Source organism: Notolabrus celidotus, chromosome 11, assembly GCF_009762535.1.
Source record: "Notolabrus celidotus isolate fNotCel1 chromosome 11, fNotCel1.pri, whole genome shotgun sequence".
Classification (NCBI taxonomy): domain Eukaryota; kingdom Metazoa; phylum Chordata; class Actinopteri; order Labriformes; family Labridae; genus Notolabrus; species Notolabrus celidotus.
Genome location: NC_048282.1, coordinates 16,967,541 through 16,985,301, shown reverse-complemented (window position 1 = coordinate 16,985,301; position 17,761 = coordinate 16,967,541). Strand labels below are relative to the sequence as shown.

The 17,761-nt window shown below is 44.6% G+C and overlaps 1 protein-coding gene across 1 annotated transcript in view; it reads left to right on the top strand.

Annotated features, from left to right (window-relative positions):
• rerea (arginine-glutamic acid dipeptide (RE) repeats a) overlaps nucleotides 1-17,761 on the top strand; it is a 146,838-nt gene that overhangs the window by 91,907 nt on the left and 37,170 nt on the right. The window contains exons 5-6 of the mRNA XM_034695164.1: nucleotides 13,951-14,056; nucleotides 15,696-15,792. Coding sequence (XP_034551055.1) covers nucleotides 13,951-14,056; nucleotides 15,696-15,792 — 203 coding nt within the window. The remainder of the gene's footprint in view (nucleotides 1-13,950; nucleotides 14,057-15,695; nucleotides 15,793-17,761) is intronic.

Sequence of the window (17,761 nt, the reverse complement as noted above, 5' to 3'; positions counted from 1 at the left end):
GTGGAATCCCTCTGAGCAGTCTCTCTCATCGAGGAAAACTTTTTTATTTACAACCTCAATCTTCCTCAGCTGTAACAGCTGCTTAAGCTCTTTGATGAAGTCTTTTGTCTATGTAGAGCTGACACCCACTCTTTGCTTTCTCATTGAACTGCTTTGACTTCAGTGGGCTAGCTTCTGGTGAGTGCACCACTGCAGGCCCATATAAGGCATTTGTATCAGCTCTTTGTGGTTCTGCACAGAATCACAAGGTGTCTGGAGCCCACCTGTCAAGCCCTACCACAGCCATCTTTAGCACTGGCCTGAGAAAAACCACCAGAGCACAGCCGGCTCCACGCTAGCCTGCACTTGGCTTTGCTTACACGCTTAAACAACAATATTTATTATGGTAATATGTCATGCTAAGCTCACAGTCATTGGCTGCCTTGAATGAAAAGAAGCAGTGTTTCACAGGGCTGGTGCAGCAGCCGCCGAGCTTTATAGCCTTTAAAGTTAAAGCAAGGCTACACAACCCCACATCCCTACCAAAGCCTCTAATGTGTGTGCATGTGTGCGCCTGCATCACTGTGTGTGAGCAGCGTGTGTAATCACTCCTCGCTGGCGGGCTCACAGGGAGAGGTGGAATCAATGCAGTGGGCCATGAAGAAAGGAGAGAGAACGGAGGGGAGGGGAGGGAGGAGGCTGATCAATATCATAGCAGCAGGGTGGGGTAATATCCACTTCATGCAGCGCTGCCACAAACAGCGAGGATTGTGGGATGAGGAGGAGGGGGGGGGCGCAGAGGAGAGGAACAACAGCGAGAGGGAGGGGCAACGGTAAAAAGATGCAAATCTCCGTGGCGCCGGTAAACAAGAGGCTTTGTGTCAATCACCAGATGAAGTGGCACATTTAGCATTCTCCTCTCTCCTCAACCATTCCAACACTGCTGGGGATTGTTTGCTTGGCAGCTGCACGCCCATTGGTCCAAGCCAGTGACGGGGGCGTGGCCATGCAGTGATAGAATATGGGCTGCCATGGCAATGATACCCACTGTTTAAGAGAGTCATCAATAACCCCGCCCAGTTGTACTCCACAGAGTGTTAGTCAATGTCTGCCGGATCATTCCATCATCAGCCTATCATATCACTCTCTACACACAATCTATTACAAGCATCCACTCTGTTACAAAGAGCCAGCTGTAAGAACACCTAATCGGCCTCCACCCAAGGACAGGTGGATGTCAATCACACCAGCACAAAAGAGAGAGGGAGAAAAGAGATGAGAAACTGCCAACGAAACAGGCCAGACTCACAGCAGTACATACAGCTCTGTCTTTATGCAGCCTCTGCTTTGTTGTTAGAGGTTTGCGTGCACCCTAACAGATCCCGTGCTGATGCTGATTGCATGGCATGGTGAACTGTGTCTCCTTTCTGCTTGATTTAACTTCAAAGCTGTGACCAGGGTAAGCAGAGCAGCACTCTCATTGAGCCGGGAGACAGGATGTGATGGCGGACAACTGAGCTGTGCACTGTAAACGGACACTTCCTCTGTGGTGGGTAGGAAGTCCCCCTCTAAACCATATGTTCACACTGGGATGCACGACCAACTGTATGTATGTATATATATATATATATATATATATACGTCTGTCTGTCTGTCTGTCTGTCTGTCTGTCTGTCTGTCTGTCTGTCTGTGTGGGGGGGGGGGGGGGGGGGGTGTTTGGGTGCATTCCTTGGTTTCCCTCACAGTTTGTTCATTTATTCCTCCTTTGTCCCTGTGCAGATCTGTGTGTAGTATCTTGCCCTGAACATGCTGTTTCCACTAATTAAACTGACAATCCTCTTATCTAACACCTCACAGTCATTTTTTTAAAGACACATGCAGACTTGTGTTTGTGTGTCACTTTTCAATGAGGTAGCTGGGGCAAGTGAGGGGTGAAAATGAAGCAAAAAGGTGACTTGCAGAGAAGAAAGCAGCATCTCAGACACAGCTCTGACCTCTCTGTCTTTGCTTTCTCTCTCTCTCTCTCTCTCTCTCTCTCTCTCTCCTCTCTCTCTCTCTCTCTCTCTCTCTCTCCCTCTCTCTCTCTCTCTCTCACTGCGGGTAAACAGTCGTCCCTCTCTCCTCGCTGACAGAGTGAGCTGAGGCAAGAAATTCCCCTGTCTACAGCCAAAATCCTTTACCTCCTCTTACCCAGCCCTGGATGCTGCCACACAAAGCTAATGCAGTCTGAGCCTATACCCGTGCATGTGTGAGTGTGTGTGAGTGAGTGCGTGTTCAAAGTATGCCTTTTGATTTACAGACACACACACAGATAAATGGGCGGAGAAGGCTTTGATGTGCCCCGGTTGCAGAGTGGAGATGTTGGTGTGTTGTTCAACCTCTTTGTCTCTCTCTCTCTCTCTCTCTCTCTCTCTCTCCTCTCTCTCTCTCTCTCTCTCTCTCTCTCTCTCTCTCTCTGTCTTGGTGGGTGTTTGATCGTTTTTTACAGAGACATTAAGGGCTGTGGCATAATTTGAAGAAGGTAAAATCTAATCAAGTCATAGCATTTTTAGTTTTCCCTGCAAAACTGCCAGCAGTTGGCACCTCATTCTGTTAGCCAAGTGTTTCTTGGTACATTGCCATTGTGTTGTGCAAATGTTCAGAAGTTACAACAATCAAAGAATGGTTAAGAAAATGGTATAATATTTATTGATCAATTGGGCATAAATGTCACACAAAAACTCACATTACGTAACCATTACATTGTAAATGCCATCAGTGTGTTACTTATGTGTTGAAGTGAAGGACTGTATGAGGTTGTACCAAGCGGCAACCTCCGGTCTCAAAATATGAAGCCCATGCGGAAGTGTCATAAACTGCAATTCATGGAGAATCTGCTTGAGGCTGGCTGCAGAAACACCGGAAACCACATAGACACCAATTCAAAAAAGACGATCTTTGCAGCATTAATAACCATGTTTACAGCCTGGTTCAAAAAGCGGCTTGGCTCTACATCATCACGGTTCAGAAGATATGTAGATTATGAGTTTTTGCCCAAATAAGGACATGACTGACTTGACCCCCGGACGGGAACACATAGCTGTTGGTTAGGAGGCTCAAACTCCGCCTCTTAAGTCACACTCTGCCTCGTTGAGTTCTGCATTTCCAATATGGCTGCCGCCGTCGATTGGCTTCAAAACAGCGCTCAGGAACAGATGGGTGACGTCATGGATACTACGTCCATTATTTATGCAGTCTATGGGTTGTACAAGCATTTAGATCGTCAACAATTATAGCATTATTTATTTTAAAAGTGTGTTAGTTTGTCCCTTATGGCACACCGTAGTTAAGCAACCGCAGTGTCTTCCTGCTTCCTGCTGAAGCTGTGATGGAAAATATCACACCACCACTGCACTCTGAATGGCACATTTTCAGACAGCTCAGCTAACAAAAGTGATACACACTTTGTGTCACACAAAATTTAAATATCACTAAAGCACTTCAAGTTTGCCAGCCATGAGCTAAGCATACAGGTGAAGCTCATCAGACTGTCAGTGAAAAACTGCCTCACAAAGGCGGGCAGAGTATGTTGTGTGTGTGTGAACAATAAGCACAGACTTGTGGATGAAACTTAGTTGAAGAAAATAACTACAGCACTTGTTGAATTGGTGGCAACTGACTTCTACGCTGGTGTAGCAGTGCAGCATTTATTTGAATAAATTATCTAAAAGTCAAGATCAGACGTATATTTCATTGCATTCATTCATACCCCAAATTAGGACACTGGTAAGATTTGCTTTACATTGTTAGTATTGACTTAAAACTGTTTTAAAATGTAAAATAATGGAATTTTAAGCAAGATTAATTGCTTTTAGCCATTGAAATTCAGCAAAACACTTAATCATTTGACAACCCTAATTTAGATGTGTTTTTTCCCACTTGAAAAAAGAAACTCTGCTCATTTAATGAAGACCAGGCTTTGCATGGTTTATTGCTCTTGCCTGTTTTCCATCGCTAGTTTGAGAAGATGAATCAGATAAACACACACTGCTATTTTTTATTCCTGCTAATTGTCTTAATCTACATTTTCATGCCTCATTCACTGACTTCACTTTCATTATGACATCAGTTTGACAGTTAAACACAGAAAAGACAAAAAAAAATCACTCAATTTAAAAGCACCAAAAAAAATCCCTCTCGGTGAGTTCACTGCGTAGGAGGAATGAATAAAGGTTTCAATCAATAACACCCTAACACAGTCCCAAACAATTTAGCCTTTTCCATTAATTTAAAAATGCCTTTGGACTTCCTCACAGCTGGTTTATACTTGGTAATCACTGAATTAAGGAGGCAAAATGTTCAAAAAAGTATGCTTTACTGTGACTTAAAATTCAGTTTCTGGTTGAATTAAACATGTTTCAGATGGACTGAAATGCCCCCCCCCACCCCAACACTCTCAGAAACTCCATAATCATGTTACAATATGTCGGCTGTTATTGCCGGTCTAGACTGAGAGTCATGCAGCACAGCTCCTTCCAGCACTGGGCCAGCCTTGTTATTGCAGCTGTGTTGTCTACAATACATCTCTTGTTGCAGCACAGCAGGAGGCTGCTCAAAGCTTCTGGCCTGTGTGTGTATGTGCGCCTATCAGTGTGTGTGCGCACATGTGTTATAATCACATTCTTCCCCGGCACTCAGGCTGCAGTCACATTGAGTGGTCTTTAGATTTTGTGATCTCTAACTGTGTTTTGTGGTATGCCTGAAACTTCTTTTAAACCCCTTTGTGCACACACACATCTGATAGCCTTCTGCATTTGCATCCACACTGATATATTGTTTCACACACACACACACACACACACACACACACACGTTGGGTAATTTGCATGTGATTATTTGCATATTGTACAAAGCAAGCGTGCCTGACAGACCACCCACTGCTCGGCTAGTGCGGCATCTGGCTGCAACACTGCTTACATGATGTATTACTGATAGGACCAGTGTCATCACAAGAGACTGACGGACAGGCGAGGTCACCTTCAGACGCAGAGATAGTGGGGAGAGAGAGAGACGAAGACAGAGACAGAGAGATGGATATCTACAGAAGCAGTGGCCAGATAAAACAATACAATCACAACTCATGGTGATATGAGCCCTTCAAGGCCGTCTGCGATGCTGTCTGTCCGGTTAAACACACAGCGTTAAGATCTGTTTCTGCATGCTCGCCCTTTTAGTCTCTGTTTATTTGCCTCCATCTGCGGCTGTGTATCAACACTCCTCTGTCTCATGGGGGTACATGTGCTGGAAATGAGCTTGGTTGTGTGTGCCCATTAGTGTATATATATATATATATGCTGGCCATGCAGACCAACACATTTTAATTTGTAAAACCCTACCAAAACTGATTCTGGTATCTGGCTTGTCAATCGACCTTCACAGAGACCTGATTCATTATCAATTGATTTAAAAAAAATACACATACTATTCAGGACTTCTCTTTGCAGAGAGAAACAGAGAATATAATGTTACAATTTAAAAGTGGAGCTGCAACAATAGAAATATTGATAACTCTATTACCTGTCTAGTATTTCTGGTCCCACTAGAAATAGTGACACAATTGAATGGTTTAATCACCTTTTAACAACTATCATTATGTGAGATGGGAACTCATTCAGAATGTTAACAGAAATGTTTTGCGACAGTGTCAACTAGGGATGTACACAATGAATCGATTATCGATTGTTAGTATTATGAGCCTTCACATTATAAGACTATGTCTGCAGAGAATAGTTTTATGAGCCTGATTGTTGATATTCAGCGTGTTATGTTGTACCCGTATTCAATACTGTCAGTTTTTGCATTTTGCTGCTGTAGAAAATATAATTTTGCGGGAAAAAACATATTTGACATAAGAATAATAATGTTTTTTTTATTGATGAATCGATAATTGATTGTTAACATTTCCAAAAATCAATCACCGAAAATACTTAAAATGTACATCTCAACAGGCAGAATGAAATGTGCCCGACTCCCTTCCGTGGACGGATGTGTGTGATCAGGTTGTCCCTAGTGTCTCTCCTGCCTTTGAGAATTAATCACCCTTGTTATATGGTTTTGACCAATCAGAATTAAGTAATTGAAAATAGTGCTACTCCTTGAATCTGCAGCTTTGCATCCTTCCCTGTCAGAGGTTTTCCTGTTTCAAACTTTGCCAAAGAAACTCCCCTATTTTAGGCACTATTGGAGGCATCATAGATACTTGTAAAAACATTGGCATCTTTTAATCTATAAGTGCATCTTAGGTCTACTTCCCTCTTACCTCCTCACCTACATTGCACAGAAGAGCTGAGGAGCTCATAATCTTCGATCTCAGGATCTCTTATTACTGTGTTCTGAGGGTCAGGACTGAACTTGGAAAGAAGGGCCTTCAGGTTTGCTGCTCCCTCGACCTGGAATGCCTTACAAAAGGGTCGGATAACTTTGAATGCTTTTAAGCGGTCCTTAAATGACTTGGAGGCTGATGCATCTGTCTGCAGATGTTTTCTTTAAATTTCACTCATGCTGTTTCTCTGGAGGTATTTGTTGTGTAGCTGTTGTATGCGTCTGCTATTTGTGTATTGTCTATTTGTAACTCTGTAACTGTGCTGCTGCCTATCTTGGCCAGGACTCTCTTGGAAAAGAGATTTTTAATCTCAATGAGCATTTCCTGGTTAAATAAAGGTTATAAATAAATAATAGTATCAGACAACAACTCCACTCTATAGATACTCCTGACTGCTGCTCTTTCATAGAAAAGACAACAGACTTGCACACTGAGGACATCCTTTCCCTTTTTTAACAACACTCAATCATTCTTTTCATCAGTCTATTAAGCCCCGCACACAACATCTCTCCATTTACTGATTGAGTAGCTGGCGAGTCACTCAACCTGTCCGCCCTTCACATACACTATCTGCTTCATTTGCAAATTTACTACTACGGTATTACCCTACATTTTAGCCTGGATGTTGCACCTGTCTGTGTCTGTCTGTGTTTGTCAATTATACCAAGAGGGACATCGATTAGCATTGGCTTAAGCAAACGTTCTCATTTCCTGTCTTCCATTACAGTGCTCAGTAAGCTCACAGCTCTTTCTCTGCCACTGGTAGTTGTACACACACACACACACACACACACACACACACATACCTTCGCACACACACAGAGTCCAGATTAGCTTGCTGGGCAAGCATCCAAGAAGCGTGCGCACACACACACACACACACACACACACACACACACACACACACACACACACACACACACACACACACACACACAGAGAACCTGATATTCATATCCTTTCTGCACCCACCCCTCCCCCCTCTCTTCCTCCACAGCAGAAGTCCAGTCAGTTTTAGTAAGATGTCTCATTAGCTCACCATGCTATGCTAACAAGGCTGAAGCTAGCACAATGGATCACAAGCAAGACAGCCTTTCCAAACCAAACACCCGACCACTTAAACACTCAGCTTCACACAAAGAGAACCCACGTCTTCCAAAAAACACCGGCATTCCCTCTTGTGTTCTGTGTTCAATTCTGAATCCTGACTCATGGGTATTACCTTGAGACCAGACAAGTCTGTGCTCTCAAGGGAACGTCCCCCTGTTCACACACACACACACACACACACACACACACACACACACACACACACACACACACACACACACACACACACACACAGAGGAAGCCAGGTATCAAAGTGAGGCGGCTAAAGGCAGCAATGACCATGTTTCCTGGCAGGCTGTAACTGTAAGTCTGGCTGAGAGGGAGAGCTCGGGAAATAAAGTCAGTATTATGATCTGAACACCCAGATATCAGCTCCTCTAACCGCCTCCATCTGTCCTCGCACAGCCTACGTTTGAAGTCTCACTTGGATCTGCATTCTTTTTTTTTTGCCTAAATCACTAAACACAAGTTGTCAGGTCCCCGGTGCTCCGTGTCTGTGGTCTGCAGATAATGATCATCATTAGTGAGTGTATTCTTTTATATCCTCTCTCCTTTAGCCTTTCAGGGCGCTTCTCTTTGTACCATCACTTAACTCCTCTTGAATTTTCTTGGCTAAAAGAGCTGCGCATTAGAAGTGTGTTGGAGACAAAGACAAGTATTGAAGTTGGACACAGCCTGGATGTTTTATGGAGCGAGCAAGCCAGGGCTAGTGCTCTGCATTCTCTCTGTTAAGCAGGAGAGCATCACGGTCAAAGTCCTGCGTTTTTCTCATTATTTCTGCTGTTCATTTACTTCCTCTCACTGTGCCGTATTTGAAATAAATTAGCTGGTGCATTAATTAGCCCTGTTTGTCATCAGCATGCAGAGACAAAGTGTTTTGTGTGTACTTGCCCTTAGATGTGGCAGTCATGTGTGGTGCTTGTGACTCTCCAGTGAGTAAAGTGTGCCTGTGGTTGACAGTATGATGCATCAGTAGTGGCCCTCAGCCTTCAAGACTTAATTAGTATCATCTGCCAGTTCCACGTGACTCAAGCCCTCCCTTCTTCCCCTCATCTCTGCCACCATCCCTCCCTTTTCTAACCAGACCTGTTACCATCCTCTGATGTGTCGCTGTATGTCGTCAATTTGCACGATGACGCGACTATCAAGGAGTCTGTCGTAAAGCGATTTATGTGTGTCTGCTTGATTCCTTGAAAGGAGTTTTTTTAAATTTGAGGCAGGCTCGTGTTCAAAGGCGCACACACACACTCGCACTCAGACCCACATGCATGCACAAAGAGCAACGAGAGCAAATCTGCCCACTTTGAAACGGCTAAAGCTCATCCAATCCAATATGGAGCCGGGCTGACAGATGGGCCCAGTGTGTTCAAAGCAGAGGGCGCCGATTTAATATCCAAACAGGTCAAGCCAGGGAGAGGCAGAAAGAGAAGCACCCCTGTGTAGGAACGGCGCAAAGGTCCTGCCAACACCACCGCCACCACAGCTGGGACTCACCTCACCCCCTTCCCACCCCCCCACCCCACACCCCCTTTTTCCTCTTGCCTCCCACACTCCATTTGTTCTTGTTGCCAGGCGGGGAAGCAGGCTGCGCACAGCTTCTCCTCACAAACATTATAATCAGCATTTGTTTAGTGTTATTATACTGTACGTGCCCAAGAGAAGAGAAGGAGGCTTGAGGAGGGCAGGGTTATCCTTCCTTCCTCCAAATAGCCAAGTGCTCACTGCGAAGCCCATAAGGAGAAGAGGATTGCAGAGAGGAATCCTGCTGCTGCTGCTGGCTCTGACAGCCTGATTTAGAGGTGCTTTTTCTTACCTCTGACACAGAGTCCCAGGCTGCCCCGCTCTACTGCAGGGCTGGGAGAAGAATAGTGGTGCTTATCCTGAAAGCCTGTTATTTGTGTATGTGTGTGTGTATGTGTGTTTGCTCACACAGCATGCTGGCATTTCTTTGTAACAACCTCCTTTGTCAGTCACTGAGATGTCGTAGATTGCGTGAGCACAGCAGATCCCTTGTACCTCGCCAGTTTATGTTCAGACATACAGTGTGTGTGTGTGTGTGTGTGTGTGCGCGCACTTGTGTGCACGTGTGTATTCTGTCGTCCAGATGGAAGTGCTTATTGAGTGCTGGTGTGCTGGCAGATATCTCTGTCTGTGAGAGAGCAGGAGAAAATAAGAGAGAAAGAAAGGAAAATGAGGAAGAGAGAAAGCCAAGTGGAAAACCCTTCCAATCAGATCCATCATCTTTCTCTCTCTCTGTGTGTATGTGTGTGTGTCTGTGTGTGTTGATGGGTGTGCATGTGTGATCTTCCCAGCCAGCTCTTCCTGCCTCCCCTCTCTAATCTTATCATGTTGGAGCAGCAGATTAGTCCTCCCAGATCCCATCTCTGCCTCCAAATGCCACAATCAGCCTTTTGTTCTTCGGTCGTGCTTACTCTCCCCTTGCGGCGGGCGAGGTTCAACACTCCCACAATCCGCCCTCCGTGTGCCGTTTTGAGCCTCCCTGCCTGTCAATGTCACACCGCCACTACCCGCCCTGATCCGCCATACCCGAGCCTCCTCGTGCCCCTGGGGCGTTAGCTAACTAAGCTGTTAGCTCAGCAGCCTGCTAGCCAGGCTGAACTGCTTGACATTCCTTGCTAACACTGAGCTGCTGCTCTTGCCTGTTTGACCTCTCTCCCCCCTCCTCCCTCTTCTTTCCTCCATCTCTCTCTTTTCTGTCTCCTTTATCTGCGTGTTTGGAATCCGTCTTTCCTTCCTGACTCCTGGCCGCCACCTCTGAAGGAAGTCATAGATCCTGGCTGCTGATGTCACCAATGAAGGGGAGGGAGGGAGGGAGCGGGGTTTGTTAACAGGGTTAGCAGAGGAAGAAGAGAGTGTTTGAAAAGCAGGGAAAATAAACAGAGGTTTCCTGTTAACGAGGTGCTCTGGGGGTCTGTCGTGTGGGAGCGGGAGGGTCTGGGGAGGGTCTGGTTTTGTTTAAAGCAGAGTTCTAGTGTTACAGTGAGGGGAGGAGGGGGGAGTGTAGTGGGGCATTAGGTTTGAGGGTTACAGGTTGTTACAATGCTCCCTTTAGTTTTGTCACAGCTCAACTTGGCTACGAGGCAGTGACCCTATTGTAAAGGCCACTGTGAACAGATGTGGGAGGAATCTGCTGCCGCTGCTCCTCACGCTCTCAAACATAGAAAGGTGTTAGTGTTGTCTTTGTTTTTTTACACTGATAAGCACGGTATTGATTTCACATTCTTTTACTTGCAAACATGGAATTGATTCCACACGTCATTCTGTCATTTAAGTCTACAGGGCTTGTCTTCTTTTTAAGCTTTAAGCCTTTTTCTTGTTAAAAAGGAAGTCTTACCCTCTGTGTACCCCCCCCCCCCCCCCCCCCCCCCCCCCTCTCTCTCTATGTCTTTGTAGTGGTGTAGTCACACACAGGGGCCCCTGCTCCAGAGTTGACTGCACACACATGCAGTCACACAAAGAAACGTGCACAGCCATTGTAGATCCAAATGGCCAGCCACCTTCAGCTAGTCAGAGGAAGAATTAATCGACTCACATAAAGCCTGGATTGTATGTGCTGCTTCATGAACAGTGATGGATGCTTTGAATTGTAGTTTTCTTAATCATTTTGATAAATTCACTCTACTCTCAATTATTGTTATAATTTCCACCTCTTGATAAGTGGCTCTCCTTAAATCAAAACCCCAGCCTGATGATGAGTTTGCCCAAGAATGTCACAGACCAGCCTAAGCCATAAGAAGAGGGGGGGGGGGGGGGGGCTTTGTGCTCAGCTCCAAAGCATGACTCTCAGATTTATGTCTCCTCCATGAATAAAGGGGCAGCCTTGTACCCCGGGGGCTCCAGTAAAGCAGGAGGAGGAGAGTTGTAATTTTAAGTCGAAGGGAAATGAGAAGGTCTTGCTCCTCCTACCTTAATCCATCCCCCCTTCTCTTCTGCCGTGTCTCCTTGCACTTTTACCCCTCTTGTTTCATTTCTCCCTCTCAGTAGTGGGTTAGTGAGTCTTTTGGCCCTCTCCGCAGTGAGTGGCATTCCCAGGGTTTAGGGCCCAGGAGGAGGGAGGGCAGGGCCATGTTTAGCCTCTGGCAGGACAGACAAAGATGGCCGACATTGTGCGAGGCTCAGCTCTCTACAGGCAGCGTGGAATGTCTCTAATCAATTCAGCATTGTGGTTCCCTCTTATATGTCCCCTCTCTGTCATTTTCTATGGCAGGCTTAGCAAAAAAAAACAGACAATACAACTAGTGGTTCCTTCGGCGAGCCTCAGCTGTCTATCATCCCCCTCCATTTTCTCCCAGTGTTATCTACTCATTTTTCCACCCTGCGTGTTTATAGAATTGTGATAATTGAAAGCTATGCTTCACTCCCACTACGTGCTCCATATGTTGCACTCACAGTCTTCCTCTCTGTCTCCCTCCCTCTTTTTGCCTGAGAGGGCTTAACGCCCCTGTGAGCTTCTAAACAGCAATCTGCTCTGGAGAGCAGCAGCTCCTCTGTAGTGACGAGGATACTGATGATAGCTGAAGTAACATTTTCTCTCTCGCTCTGTTAGGGTGGTTTAAAATGTTTCAGGCTTGTGAATAAGGTGTAAATCTGTGTCTGTTTTGTGTGTGTGTGTCTATACTTTTCTGTCTGCGTCAGGCTCTGTGTTCCAGCTCTCTGAAATCCCTTTGATTTTTCTGGTTTCACAGACAGAAAATGAAATGTTCAGGTAGCACACTGGCAGCATTTACAGTCTCCTTAAAGTATTAATTATGTATAAGCACAGGATAACTACTCGTTCAGTGTTGGCAGGCTGCCTGTTAGTTTAGAAGGCAACAGTGTCAGTACATTGGAAAGACAAGAGGGGAGGGGAAGGTGGGCTAACTGCTGTGAGGGAGGGAGGGACATGACGTCATTACACACATTTCCTTGTGCACGCACGCACGCACACACACACACACACACACACACACACACACACACACACACACACACACACACACACACACACACATACAGAGTATGTCTATGTGCTCAGGGGTCTGTGTCACAGTCCATCAGTATGGCTCTCTCTTGAATAACAGTCATAAGTGTGTGTGGATGTGTGATGTTGCGTGTATACTCGCACAATCATCTGGAGCAGTAAATGTAGCTGGCTGACTGCGTGCCAGCTGCTCTATAACACAACCCAGCTCTTTTACTCCTCCTTCCTGCTTAAGGTTGGAGAAAGGGAAGAACAAGGGGGGGAGACAATGGAGAGGTAAAGGAGTGGAGGGCTGGAATGAGAAATATTGGAAAAGGAAGGAGGGAGGGGAGAGAGGAGAGGAGGAATGGAGAGAATGGGAAAACCAGAGGTGGGCTTGAGGGTTTAGGGAGGTGATGATTTGCTTGGCTGAGTGTGCTCCATCTCCTCCCCGGTGACATAACAGAACAATGTACTCTAAAAGCTTTAAATATCTTTACCCTGACCTCATGTTTCTACACACACACACACACACACACACACACACACATGCACACACACATGCAGACACAGTTACAAGCCTGGAAAGAGCGGATGTTAAACTGTCTGTCTTACATTATTAGAGACTTTTTTCCTTTATTCCATTTTTCCATCTGCTCATTCCTTCTTCCCTCCATGGGTGGTGTCAGTGCAGGTGTTTTAGCCTGCTTTGTACAGTACAGCACACTATAGTGCAGAGCAATGAGGGCTCTAATAAAGATGGCTGGGGCCAACAGGATTGTGTTGCAGTCCGGCAGTCTCCTTAATGTTCTTTCAAACCACTGTGACGGTCAGTTGGGCTCATGTGAAGGCACAATAAATATTTTACAACATGAAATGAAAACAGTATTTTGCCCTTTTCATCCCTCACCTCGCTGCTGGCCTCAGTTTTTTGCCATTTTCTTCCAACCCCCTCTCCCTCTCTTTTTTTCCCCCTCCTCTGGGTTTTTTTCATTGACTGGCTCTGGAGAAGCCCCCATCCTACATCAGAGCTGCCACTTGCTGGCCATGTTAGGGATTACAAGCCTTTGCTGATGTGCACTTTTTGAAAGGACCAGTAAGTGGCAGCACTTGTAAAATATAATAGCATGATGAAAGGAAACAATACCTATGCATGAGTAAAAATGTAAAGCCCTAATACTTTATTAAAATCATTAATGTGTTGTGGTTAAGTGAAACCCAGAAGGCAGAGATTTACCTCTCCTCCAGCCCCCTCATGGTTTTTCTGTCTCCACACTGCCTCCAGCAAACGGCCATCCCACTGTTTACTTTATTAAGGCTCTAAATGCTCTGCAATCCCTTTTTAATTGACTCAGTCTCTCTGCGTGCTTTTTGGCACCAGCCTGTGTGAGTCATAAACTGTGTGTCTGTGCAGCATCTCTGTTTACCAAGAGGCTGGTTTGTGACGTTATGTGATCAAACAAAATGATGTCTGTAAATCTTTGTGTGTGCTGTTTTTTCCCTCCTGCTCACTCGCTGTGTGTCTCTCTGTGTGTTGTAGAGTAAACGGGACCATCTGCTGATGAATGTGAAATGGTACTACCGCCAGTCAGAGGTGCCTGACTCTGTCTACCAGCACCTGGTGCAGGATCGCAACAATGAGAACGGTGAGATTGCCTTTCCTAAAAGCGTGTATAAAACACACACACATATACACAGAGAGAGAGAGCAAATACACTTTCTTTCTCTGTAACACTCAATTTCTCTCCTTCAGAAACACAAACACACACACACACACACACACACACACACACACACACACACACACACCTGCCTCAGTTCTTCAGGCTGCTGGGAGATGTAAGAGCTAGCTGTGAATTGCATTTCAAACAGAAGCCAGAAGATGGTGTCCCGGGCAGCAGAGCCAATCCTCTGGCTCCGTGCTGTTCCCCCGGTAACACTCCCTCAGGCCAGACAGCCTCACTGTCAAGTGTTAATAACCTGCGGTGTCATGTGGCCCTCGAGCGCAAACTCTCAACACCATCAGTGCCAGTGGACTCATCACAATCTGACATATACTCATCCACAGGAACATTACAGCCTCGGCTTTATAACAACTGACTCACACATGATGAAGAGAGAGAGGACAGAGAGGACTTTGAAATAACTGGAATATTCAGTTGATGAATAAATGTTTGGATTAAATAGAAAACACTTTAAAACACTCTAAAACACTTTGTTGTAATGTCTACTTAAAATCTTTTGATTTCTATAAAGTTCTTCATTAATACATCCATCACAAAGTTTACATGTAAATCTATGAAAAGAAAAACATCCTCGGTTAATTTCATCCATTATTAATGTTCCTCCATCCCTCTCAGTCCAACAAAACAAGTTATTGTTCCCAAAATGTTGACTTCAAAGTGTTTGATGTACTGTGCCTCAGGCAAGCAAGCACTCAGTGTCCTCGCTATGAACACTGTGTTATTCTAGCTGATAGTCTCAGTTTGCTTTAAGTTGTGTTTTCAGGTTTATGAATGCTTTTATTCACTCAGTTCTGTGAAACAGCAGCAGATTCACATCACTCACACAGACCTTTTACACACCCTGATATCAGACATGTTTTTAAGATGTGCATAAAGCTCTTTCTTCAGGTCAACACTGGTGTAAAAACTGTGTAAAAACACTGTATTACCTAGAGAACAAATACATATGCAGTCACTCCGGCCCAGCCTTGATGCTGTTTTCCCTCTCTACAACATATCTTAGTATCAGTTGTTTCAGTGGGAAGGTTTTAGTTTCGGTGTCATTGAGGTTATCAGCCAGACACTCTGTACGCTGTTCCCTGTAGAAACAGCATCAGTGTTGCAGTGCTCAGTTATCTGCAGTCTGTCCTTGCAGCAGAGACTCAGGATTATTAGAATTGATGTCATAAGGCCGGAGCACAGCGTCCACAGCTCGCAACAACTCGGGTCGTTTGTCAACGACGAGTGCTGGCTCGACTTGGTACTGCTGATGCGTCTTAACCCCCGTAAGGGTCATTTCACTTGAGAACTGAACATTATGTCCTCTCCTCAGGGGACAGCTCTTTATTGGCCTTATTGAATTATGTGGCATAATATTGACCTCTACAGACTTGTTACTTTGTAGGCAGAACTACGCTCATGATTTTATTACTGAGTTCAAATGCCTGACTTACTTTATCTCTGTTCCCTCTTTGTCATAGATAAGTGAGTGTGGTTGGCTCTAGCTCTATATTTAATGTAGAAATGCATTCAGTACAACTGTTTCTTTCTTCCTGTGCAGACTCTGGCCGGGAGCTGGTTATCACAGACCCGGTGGTCAGGAGTCGAGAACTCTTCATTTCTGACTATGTGGATACTTATCATGCTGCTGCTCTCAGGTAAACAAACACCAACAAAACATCTACCTGCAAACACACACACTCACACACACTGGGACCTTTTGAATAGATAAAAGCTGCACGTTAAAGTAACAGTATGTTTCTTACAGGTATCTTTACTCTCAATGTCCACCCCTAAAGGCCCCAAAACAGAAATATCGTGCCTGTTGAAATAGCTGTGCTTATATTGAAAGCACAGTGTCCCTGTTTCTACAATCATCTTCTATTCTTATAAATAATGACACTTTTGTAGCCTCTTCTACATCAATTTAGCTTCTGAAATTGACTCTCCACTTAGACAATAATCAGAAGCCCAGATGCACAGTAAACATTTTTCAAAACAGCATAAGACAAGAGTACAATTCTTTTACAACAGTATGTAATCATTAGTAGTCAAGGCAAGGCAAGGCGTGTTTATTTATAAAGCACCATTCATACAAAGAGCAATTCAAAGTGCTTCACAGAGTTAAAAACAAAAAACAGAACAGTAACAATCAACAAAAGCACACAGCAAACACTTCAAACATTAAAGTTTTATATGCGGCCAGTTATGTTTCATCTACTCTATCTCTCTCTGTACTTAGGTAACTTAACGTACATAGTAAATAGTGTTGGGTCTTATTATTTATTTATTTAAATTAGCAGGGATTATTATAAATAATCAGCCTCTTCACTGCTCTGAAGTCCGTAACTTGCAGAGTCTTAGTCACTGGTCTGGTGTTACTATACAAACTATCCAAAAATACTTTCTGCTGTGATCCAGATTCACAAAAAGACCAAAACAAATGCTTTAATGTCCTATTCCCAGGAATAAAAATAACACTTACTGCCTACAAAAACTGACTGTGGCAGCTCAAAAGATTCATGATTCATAATGACAGTTAAGAAAAATCATATAATTATCAATGGTTTCCTAATATAATTGGGTATAAGTTACCCTGTTATTTTGTATGTGTTTTGTCCCCAATTCCAAACAATCCACATGACTTTTAGTCATGGCAAAGACCGTAAAACTTGGTGCAGACCTACCTCAATGTTAGGTGAGGAAAAAACATGTTATTGTATTTCTCGGTCAGTTTCACCACATAAATACTTATACACTGCCTCTGTGTTTATATCAGGCTCACATGGACCATCTCTATAAAAGAGTACAAGTGCTTATGATGGTTTATTCATATAATATTCAAATCTACATTGCTGCTGTAACAGCTGAAGTAGAAATAGGCTAAATGTTTAAAGATGCTACAAATATAGAAACATATGTTTCATGCTGACTTCCATTAAAACACAGACTGAATTGGCTGTGCATTAAAACCCCTCAAACCCACACCTGTCATAACATGAGCCTCCAGTGAAAAGTGATGGCACCCACTCTTTTTGTTCTTCATGTCAGGAGACAGTAACGCAGGCTTAATGGTTTTCTTGGTGTGAAATCCGTTATTAAGTGTTCATTCTGTATTTCCTGTGTCTGTCTCTTCAGCCATTCCTGTCTGGCCACCCCTCCCACCCCTCCCACCCCTCCCACCTCTCCCACTTCCCCTTTTCCTTAACCAAAACCATCTGTGAGCAGCACAACGGCGGGCAGCCAAAACCCCGTCTCTCAGAAACCACTGATTTCAGGGCAAATTAGCGGCACAGAGCACCCTTTGATTTGACTTATTCTCCAGGCTTTAGATAAACGGGAGGGAATTCCAGAGGGATGCTGTAATGCTGCAGCTCTCCGAAGACAGCTCTCCTCAGCGCCCTTTAATCTTTTCATGGGGATGAAGATACTATTTCTCTGCATGGCAGCACAGCTCTGTATGCCTGTGATGGCTGTTATTCTGATAGAGCCAGACACCAGGGTGCTGGAAACAGGAAATAGTATCAAGATGTGGTCAGAAACACGTCCCTCTCAGCTCACTGGGGGGTCATCGCATCAGTTAGAAGACATACAGGTTGAATTCTTGTTTAGATCTCTGTGCTTCCT